The sequence below is a fragment of the Leptopilina heterotoma genome, unplaced genomic scaffold (assembly GCF_015476425.1).
Source record: "Leptopilina heterotoma isolate Lh14 unplaced genomic scaffold, ASM1547642v1 Lhet_24, whole genome shotgun sequence".
NCBI lineage: Eukaryota > Metazoa > Arthropoda > Insecta > Hymenoptera > Figitidae > Leptopilina > Leptopilina heterotoma.
In genome coordinates, this window is record NW_025110956.1 from 2,895,192 (window position 1) to 2,905,716 (window position 10,525).

At 29.4% G+C, this 10,525-nt stretch overlaps 1 protein-coding gene across 2 annotated transcripts; it reads left to right on the plus strand.

The window, feature by feature from the left end:
• The first annotated feature begins 61 nt into the window (after positions 1-61).
• On the plus strand, positions 62-6,570 carry LOC122502967 (ankyrin-1-like). 2 transcript variants are annotated; one of them, XM_043613331.1, is made up of 3 exons: positions 62-219; positions 891-1,052; positions 2,007-6,570. In XM_043613331.1, exon 3 carries the CDS (start codon positions 2,007-2,009, stop codon positions 4,746-4,748), a length of 2,742 nt encoding a protein of 913 aa, XP_043469266.1. In that variant the 5' UTR covers positions 62-219; positions 891-1,052; the 3' UTR covers positions 4,749-6,570. The 2 variants fall into 2 exon arrangements, with proteins under 2 accessions (XP_043469266.1, XP_043469267.1); XM_043613332.1 differs by lacking the exons at positions 62-219; positions 891-1,052 and adding an exon at positions 1,205-1,313.
• Positions 6,571-10,525: the final 3,955 nt, after the last annotated feature.

Consider the following 10,525-nt stretch of genomic DNA (forward strand, 5'->3'; position numbering starts at 1 on the left):
ACATATGTATATCATCCTTCTCTTATTCATTCTTACAATTTCGATTATAGATCATTGTGCTTTGTCTGCTTTATCGATCGCAAAATGCAAGAAATAATTAAAAATTGATTAAAATTAAATTAAAAGATAAATTTTTATTTTAGTTTAAACTGTATGCAACTCTTTTGATCGCAGAAGTTAACTTTATATCTGTAAAGGTTTCCAAGAGTCAAAGTCAGGGTAAGAAATTCCAAAAAAATAGAATTATTTTTTTGTGTTTATAATATGATATCTTGCTTTCTATTTATGCAATACAACTGAAAATAGTGTCTTTTCATTGGAAATTTAATAAGCTTTTCAATGCAATTTAAAAAAAGCATTGACAAAGTTATCGCTGTTTTTGTGCGTTTGTGTTTTTTAATAGCTCTACTTAGCGGGCGCACAATTTCCGCCGGTAGCGTATGTTTGTACAATCCAAATTTTTTGTCATATCGCTTTTATAGAATTTTTTAAAAATGATTCGATTTAAAATTTTCAATTCAACAAATGTAATAAATAAATAAATATAATATGGCTTATTTTCTTTAAAAAAAAATTATTCTTTTCAACGTCACCCATCATATTTTTAAACAATCACGCCTTTTTGAAGATATGCATATTTCTTTAAAAGAAAATTTATACTTAAAAAAAAATAAGATTACAATAAAAACATTTTCGACTAAATTCCAGCCTTGATAGTATTATTTTAAGTCCTATAAAATTAACTTAATCTTGTATTAAGCTTAAAAATAGGCTACTTTTCAATCATTTTGGTTTATTTGTTATTAAAAGTTTTAAAATGTACAAAAATATATTTCTGCTTGAAAAAAAATTGAAATTTAAAAAAATTTTGTTGGTTTCGTTTTTTGCAGGTTAAATCAATGGACAAGATTGCGGATATACGATTTAATTTCAAAGAAAAATTCTAAGTTTTTCTGAATTTGTGATAGATGTAGTTTTAGAGTACAAAAGATATTTTAAAAATAATTTTTGTAGATTTGGCAGTGTTTTTTGAAAAAAGTCAATTTCTAGAGGTGAGCATAAACAATCCGGACAACGTAAGGGGGAACCTCATTTATTGCGTCAAAAAAATCGATTTTCTGGAAATAATTTTAATCGATTCTACAACTATTCAACAATATACCTTTCAAATTTTAAGTCGATTTCTGTATTATTGAAGAAGTTACCAAATTTTTATTCATTTATTTTTTTCATGCGTCGTCTGGTGAAATGTTTACCAGAGTCCGGAGTTTTTTCTGTTTTGGCATTCCATCTGCCTTCTTCTTTCATTCAAGGTACCACTTTCAGTATAATTTGTAATTTCTATGTGTCAACCCTGCTTTCATTTGTTTGACCTTTGCGTCACTTTTTAAAAAAAAAACTTCAAACGCATTTTTCTCGAAACACCATTTTTTAATTTCGTGTACAGGATTGAGAACGCCCTATTGAATTAATCGGGCTTTATGATAATTAAATCATAATTAAATAATCTTCAATGTGACATTTAGTGTTTCTTAAAAAAAAATTTTTTTCATATTTTTTTTTTTAATTTTAAAGTTAATTTTTATGCACGAAAAATTACTTTTAACGTAAAAGTGGGTAAATAAATCAATTCTCAAAATTTTTTTTAAAATCGAAATGTCACATCGAAGGTATTATCCTAAAGTTTAAAAAAAAATTTGGTTTCTTATTTGTTTTAGAAAAAAATTCAGAGTGCATGTACGCAGATAAAATGAGGTGCCATGGACGCGGTGTATATTTCCATACTAAAAATGTTTTGTTTTTTATCCAAAAATTTTTTTAGACTGTCAAGACATGTATTAATGTACCCTATAAATTACAAAACGTTTGAAGTTATTTTACCTGAGAAAAAAATCCCAAAAATGACGCATTTTCGACCGTCTAAATGATGAGGTTCCCCCTTAAAAAGTAAACAAAGAATTTTAATTTGAATCCTGTTTTTTTATTAATTTTCTGTATTATTTTAGATGGATCCATATAAAGATGCGTATGTTGGTGTCAATAAAAATTCACTGCATCATGCTGTTAAAACGAACAATAAAAAATTGTTAAAACTACTCTTGGAAAAAGGAGTTGAAGTTGATGGACAGGATAAGAATGGCAAAACCTCTCTGCATCTTGCTGTTGAAAAAGGATATTTAGATATTATTGAGGAAATTTTAAAGTATAATCCTGATATTAATAATGAAATTAATAGTAGTTGTCTTCTAATATCAGTTTATGGGGATAAAGAAGAACACAAGAAGATTGTACAAGTTCTTTTTGAATATGGTTTTCGTGTTGGACCCAGGAACGTGAATAATTCTAAATTATTACACACTGCTGTTGAGAAAGGATATTTGAATATTGTCGAAGATCAGTTGAAGCACGGCGCTAATGTAAATATGTTACGCCATTCAGAATGCAAAGAAGACTTTTCACCTTTACATACTGCAGCTAAACACAAACAAGAAGAAATAGCAAAATTGTTGATTAGCTATAAAGCGAATGTAAATGCTCACGATTACAAAGGAAATACTCCAATATTTTATGCGATTGAGAATGCGGATGTAAAATTTATCATGTTACTACTAAGTAACGGGGCTAATGTAAAAGATTACTCTATACTATTAAGTATTGCTGTTCAAAAAGAATGCATAGAAATAATTAAAACTCTTCTGCAATTCGGTGTTAACATTAACGCCACTTATCAGCATGGACTAACAGCCCTACATTTTACTGCCTTAAGAAAAAATAATTCCAATTGTTCCTTTGATGATTCGAGTAAAGATTATGATTCTAATTTTGATTCAATTAGTGGGGAAATTGCTAAATTTCTTCTAAGTAAAGGTGCGAATGTAAACTCCGAAACCAAAAATGGAGTAACAGTACTTCATGCTGCTTCTCATTATGGACTTGCAAAAGTTGTTGAAGCAATTTTAGAATATAATGGAAACGTTAATTCAAGATTAAAAAATGGCATCACACCACTTCATCTTTCAGCTCAAAGAGGAAATGTTGAAATCTGCGAAATGCTGTTGCTTAAAGGAGCCGATATAAATGCTAAGCATGATGATTTAAAGAGTGCTCTACATATTGCGTCTGAAGAGGGTCATAAAGAAATTTGTAAAATATTGTTAGAATACGGTGCTGAAATTGATTCTACAATGAGAGGTGACATCACACCACTTCATATTTCTGTCAAAAAAGGAAATGAAGAAATCATCAAGATTCTTTTAAATAAAGGAGCTGATATAAACGCTATGCAAGATGATTTAAAAACTCCACTACATATTGCATCTGGAGAGGCTAATACAGAGATTATTAAAATATTGTTAGAACACGGGGCCGACATTGATTCCACAATGAGAGGTGGCATCACACCACTTCATGTTTCTGTTCTGAGAAGCAATAGGGAAATTACCAGGATTCTGTTAAATAAAGGAGCTGATGTAAACGCTAAGCAAGTGAATTCAAGAACTGCACTGCACATTGCTACCGAAGTGGGTAATGAAGAGATTTTAAAACTCTTGTTAGAATATGGGGCCAACATTAATTCCAAAATGATGGGCAACGTAACAGCACTTCATATTTCTGTCCAGAAAAGAAATGAAGAAATAACCAGGATTCTCGTGAGTAAAGGAGCTGATGTAAACGCTAAACAAGTGGATTTAAGAACTGCACTACATATTGCATCTGGTCAGGGACAGACGGAGATTGTAAAAATATTAGCAGAAGGTGGTGCCAAAATTGATTCTATAATGAAAGCTGATATCAAACCATTTCACCTGCTTGTTCAAAGGGGAAATGTAGAAATGGCTAAAATTCTATTGAGTAAAGGAGTTGATGTAAACACTGCACAAGAAGATTTATGTTCTCTTCTACACATTTCAGCTCGTGAGGGTCATAAAGAGATAGTAAAAATACTACTGGAATGTGGTGCCAAGGTTAATTCTGTAATGAACGGAGGCATTACACCACTGCATTTGGCTGCTGAAAGAGACCACCCAGAAATTATCGAGTTTCTCCTTCAATTTGGTGCTGACATTAACTTTAGAGATGACAAAGGCAGAACAGCACTTATTATTGCTGTTCAACAACGACGTTTAACTTCTGTTGAAACTCTTCTGAAGTATGGCTCTGATATTAATATTACATGCATGAATAATCTTACACCTCTTGATTATGGTATAAGGCTTAGTCCCATGGGTCATACTAGATATTCCTTCTATATTGCTGAATATGCAACTTCGATTACTAATGTCCTTAAACTCCATATAATTAAAAGAAAAATGGCAAATTTGTACGTAAGTGAAAAAAATTTAAAATCATTCAGTGCATGGAATAAAAAATATCTTCAATATAATTGTGAAAATGAAATAACACGCATGATGCGTAAGAAGATTAGTAATCCTAATGTAACCTTCTACGATATTTTGACAAGAGATGTAAGTTCATTAGCAAAATATATGAGGAATGAAAATATAGTTCAGGTTTTAAAGTCAGAGGACTATAAAAGAGAATTTCCAATGTACGCAGATATGATACGATGTAATGTTATAAAAGGTGTGGAAAGAATAGAATTACTTAAAGAATGCAATGAAATTCTCCCTCTTCTTAAGAACTTTTCCAAGTTACCAGAATTATGTGTTGAAGAAATATTCAGTTACCTAAGCAACAAAGATGTAAAAATTTTTAAGGTTGCTTGTCAGCTTTTCGAGAGTTTATAAATCAAAAATAATTTTAATATCAATTGATATACAGTAAGAAAAGCTTCAGGTCATTCATAGAGAAACATGCGATCTGCATAAGCCTGTCTCACTCCTAGTTCTACTCATGACTTACATGAAGCTTTTCCTATTATATAGCTTTCTGACAAACTGCTATCAAAATTTTCTTCGCCCTCTGGAAAAAAGTTCTCAATTATTGTCGAGAATTCATCTTCTTTTGCAGTATTTTTTCCCGATGAATATAGCCATTAAAGTATTCATATCTAATGGAGAGAATTTTCCTCTTTTATATTTGGGTGATTCTCCAAATGTATTCACTTCCCCACAAGAAACAATTGTATATTTTAATCATTTAATGTAATTTTTATAAATTGTAACTTCAAAAGTTAGGTTTATTGTCCTGTCCCATGACTACTATAACTATTTTCATTCCTTCAACACTTAAAAAAATATTTAAAACTTAAAAACCAGTATTAAATCAATATTTTTTGAAAGCTATAAGGTTTCAGAAGATTTCTCCAAAATATAAAAAAACGGACTTATTTGCTTTTTATAGAAAAGAATTTAATTTTGTCCTTTGGTTGCTGGTTATTCCTATGGCCTGTTGAATAATAATATTCAATATTTTTAATATAGAAAGAGATATATTATAAGTACCCTGGTAAAAATTTCGGACTAATTTCGGATATTAAATACGGACAGAATATTACGGATTAGTCCGAAAATTGTACGAAAAAGGTCCGAAAATGATCCGCGCTAGTCTGATATTAATCGGAACGAAAACCTGAATCCGAAAACACTCCGATGTAATCCTAAATTTCTACGAATTGAGTCTGTAATTAGTCCGCAACAATCCGAATTTATGACCGGTGAAGAATTCTTCTAAAATAAGTACGGAATTATCAGAAATCAATATGTAAAGAATACGGAATCAGTCCGCAATAATCCGAATTTAATATAGTTAAAAAAACTTAATCCGTAAAATGTCCGAAGCAATCCGAACTCTGTAAGCAAGAAATCCGATATTAGTCCGCAACAATTTGAAATTAAGTGTTGCAAAATCCTATTCCGAAACAAGTACGAAAACTGTATGCAACGAATTCGGAAATTGTCTGCAACGATTGAGATTTAATCCAATTGAAAGGCATAATCCGAAATATGTATACAAAGAATCCGGTAATAGTCAGCGGCAATCCGAATAATATCCAATCAAAACACCCTAGTCCGAAAAGAAGTCTTATAATAATATGGAATTTGTAAATATATATATACAATCCACAGACAGTCCAAAACAATCCATATTTAATCCAAATTCAAACTATAACTATAATTTCGTATGACAAATACCTGACCAAAACCAGATTAATTCCGGACTTAATCGGACTATTTGCAAGTTGCGTATTATCAGACTAACTTCGGATTAGATCCGAATAATTCCGGATTCACTGGTTATACACAAACCGCATTTGGTTTGAATCTATCCGGACAAATTCCGAGCGACAAAAACCTATCCATGAGCAGACTGTTTCGGATTAGCTGCGGATTCACTGGTTAAACCAACCGGATTACTTCTGCATTTACTAGTTGCATATAATCTGACTAACTTCGGGCTAAATAGGACTAATTACGGATTCAATAGTTATAAAAAATGGTATTGATTTCAAACTTAATTCAGGGTGAAAAACACTACAATAAATCGTACTGTTGCGGACAAATTCCGGATTAGTCCGAAATCGGTCCGACTTTTTATTCAGGGTATTTACTTATGGTAAATAAAATATTTACTTTTGCAGTCAATTTGATTTTACAAATTTACTAGTATTATTAGTTATCTTGTTTCAATATTAAAATTAACACTGATGTGTTAGTTCCTTGTCATTTCTTTTCGTGGCACTTGATAAATTCTATTATGAATTTGAACTTCCATGCGAGCGTGGTATAGTGGTTAGTGTATTCGATTTCTGTGCGTTATAATGTTAGATAGGTGTAGGTTCGAATCCCCAAGCGTTAGAAATTTTAAGTGAATGTAAATAAAATTGCGATAGGTAAATCGAAAAATATGTTATTGAATGTTGCCATAAAGTAATAATAATTAATATGTGTAACTTGTATAATTATTTTTTTATTAACATTCACTAAATTGTCTGGACTAAATTTTGACTGTTTCGGACAAATTCCAGATTCACTAGTTAACCCTTTAACGACGAGATGTGCTACTTTTCAACATGAAATTCAATCTCTTACAATTAGTAGAAAAAAGCCATAAAAGTTTTTAAAAGTCCATACCCTACTATTTTTGGGGTCGCTCTTTCGAATGGTGTGATCAAAATTTTCAAAAAATGATATTTAACCCTTCTTTTTTCAAAAATACTAAAAAAAGTCAAGTTTTTTTAATGTAATTTTTTTCAAAAGAATTTTTTTCTGTGTCATAACGCTTTTCAAATAGAACAAAAAGTATCAAAAACGTGTTCCCGATAGTTGTACTTGAAAAATATTCATTTCTAAATTTTATTTTTTTCGATTTTGAATTTAAAATGGCGCTTAAAGGACAAAATTTTTTTCTTATTTTACGTAAGATGACAAACTTTTTCAAAATTGCTCAAATCTGATTGAAATTTGTTACTCAGAGGTTTTCGTGGTCGCTGATTACGAATTTGAAGTCTGATTTCAAAAATTCAAAATGGCGGATCCAATATGGCGGATGACTTTTTAAAAAATTGATCGGATTCGCTTGAAACTCGTTACTCGGGGGTTTTCGGGGTCGCTGATTACAAATCCGATGTTAGTTTTTAAAAATTCAAAATGGCGGATCCAATATGACAGATGACTTTTTTAAGATCTTAAAAAAGTCATCTGTCATATTGGATCCGCCATTTTGAATTTTGACAATCTGATATCAAATTCGTAATCAGCTACCCCAAAAATCCCCGAGTAACAAGATTCAAGCAAATCTGAACAATTTTTGTATTTCGTCCGCCATATTAGATCCGCCATTTTGAATTTTTGAAATCAGACTTCAAATTCGTAATCAGCGACCACGAAAACCCCTGAGTAACGAGTTTCAAGCGAATCCGATCAATTTTTTAAAAAGTCATCCGCCATATTGGATCCGCCATTTTGAATTTTTGAAATCAGACTTCAAATTCGTAATCAGCGACCACGAAAACCCCTGAGTAACAAATTTCAATCAGATTTGAGCTATTTTGAAAAAGTTTGTCATCTTACGTAAAATAAGAAAAAAATTTTGTCCTTCAAGCGCCATTTTAAATTCAAAATCGAAAAAAATAAAATTTAGAAATGAATATTTTTCAAGTACAACTATCGGGAACACGTTTTTGATACTTTTTGTTCTATTTGAAAAGCGTCATGACACAGAAAAAAATTCTTTTGAAAAAAATTACATTAAAAAAACTTGACTTTTTTTTAGTATTTTTGAAAAAAGAAGGGTTAAATATCATTTTTTGAAAATTTTGACCACACCATTCGAAAGAGCGACCCCAAAAATAGTAGGGTATGGACTTTTAAAAACTTTTATGGCTTTTTTCTACTAATTGTAAGAGATTGAATTTCATGTTGAAAAGTAGCACATCTCGTCGTTAAAGGGTTAAAATTAACTGATTAATGTCGGACTTCATCGGACCAACTCCGGATTTACTAGTTGTTCACAAACCGTATAGAGTTCGGATTTATTCGGATTAATTTCGGGTGACAAAAACCTGACCATAAACCGCATTGTTTCGGACAAATTTCGAATTAGTCCGAAATCTGTCCGGTTTTTTAACCAGGGTATCCTGATGATTAATCCGATTAACGCCTCTGTTGTTAATTTCAGATATAATTTTATGGAAAACATTTTTTTTTGCAATACGCAGTCATCATATCTACGAACATGATAAGGCATTTTAAGTTTACAAAAAATCGATTGCTATATTAAATAAAATATAAAGAAAAATATATTGTACACCAGTTTATCCATTCCATTTTTTCCAATAACCTTTTTTTCCACTAATTCTTTTTTCCAATCACGATTTTTTTACTAATTATTTTTTACATTTTTCAAATTGTTGAATGGTAAACTAAAGTCAACTTCAATTTGTTATTCAATTTGTTTAATGTCAAAATCGTGCAGTATCTACTATCTTTAGATCTTTTTAAAAATTCTAAATTTTGAGTAAAATGGTTGTGGATTTTGTGTACAGACAGCGGAACAAAAAATCCTTTTCTACACATAGATGGATTTCTTTTAACTAAAAGTGAAGAAAAAAAAGGTAGAATTTTTTGGAAGTGCCGAAAATATCTGGAATGTGCCGCGAATTGAGGAGTATCTTCGAGCCATCGGACATAATATAAAATTTTGAAAAATTGTTACATTATTTAATTACTTTTTGGAAAAAAAATTGGTAGTGGAATAATAATGGATTGGAAAAAATGTAGTGGAGAAAATAGTAGTGGAGGAATTGATTAGTGGAAAAAATGAATTGGAGAGAATAGAGTGGAAAAACTGACTCACTACCTATATTATATTCGTATTTTTTTGACATTAAACAAATTGAATAACAAATTGAAGTTGACTTTAGTTAACCATTCAACAATTTGAAAAATGTAAAAAATAATTAGTAAAAAAATTGTGATTGGAAAAAAAGGTTATTGGAAAAAAAATTAGTGGAAAAAAAGGTTATTGGAAAAAATGGAATGGATAAACTGGTGCACAATCATAAATGTAAAAGTAATTGATAAGCAGAATTTCCTTCTCACTTTAAGATTTTATTTTTTTAGTTGTAAAGTATAGTGTCATATTTTATGAAAATCTGTTGGATAACAATTGATTAAAATTTTTTAGTTCGTTATATTTTAAATTATAAATAAATGTTTCGAATTCCTGTAATGTAAGGTCATACAAGTATTAGTTATTACAGTCGTATTAATTAAAATGTATAATTATTATTTGAATGTATTATTCAAATAAATAATTGTCTAGAATTATGAATAAATTAATATTATACAATATTAAGAATACATTAATCTTGTGCAAAAAAATAAATAAATTGAAACAAAATATAAATATTGAAATTGACTTTTTAATTTCCTCTAGAAATTTTAAAATATTGTGTTAAAGTATTTAGTATATTAACTATTCAAATAATTACACTGTGTAACAAAAAAAAGTTGCCTGCACTTAGATAAAGACCTAGTACAAGTTGTAGGTCTATGCGGTAAAACTATGAACAATAGTATATGAGAAATTTCCCAAACACCCTCAAAATTTAATTTTAGTGTCAAAAAAACGTTTTTTGTATATTTATGTAAAGAATTACTCATAACTTCCTTTTGAAAAAAAAATTTAATTCAAATTGACGGAGTTACGTGAATTTTAAGATTTTAGAATTTTTTTGCTAAATTTGCAAATACTTTAAATTTGATGTGGAATTTACATTCAGGGCGCTTTAAATTTTGTTTTCACCAAATTTCATTGATTTACTAATTTTTTTTCAAAAAACAAAATTAGAAAAAAGTTTTAAACATTAGAAAAAGTTCTTTCCTTAATTTAAAAAAATTTTAAATGTGATTGAAAACTAAAAAAATTAATTAAATAATTTTACAATTGTTATTATTACTAAATCAATATCAAATATTTATCTTGTATTTAAAGAAGAAATTAAATTATAAAATTTTATACCATATTTCCCATTTTTCCATAATTTTTCAGAAAATTATTTGAAAATTTAGAATATTCTTCAATCGAAAATTGTGAAAGGAGAACAGTAAAATGTTGGTTA

What these genes read in the sequence shown, in the direction of transcription:
- LOC122502967 (XM_043613331.1), top strand. Translation starts at nt 2,007, where the DNA reads ATGGATCCATATAAAGATGCGTATGTTGGTGTCAATAAAAATTCACTG.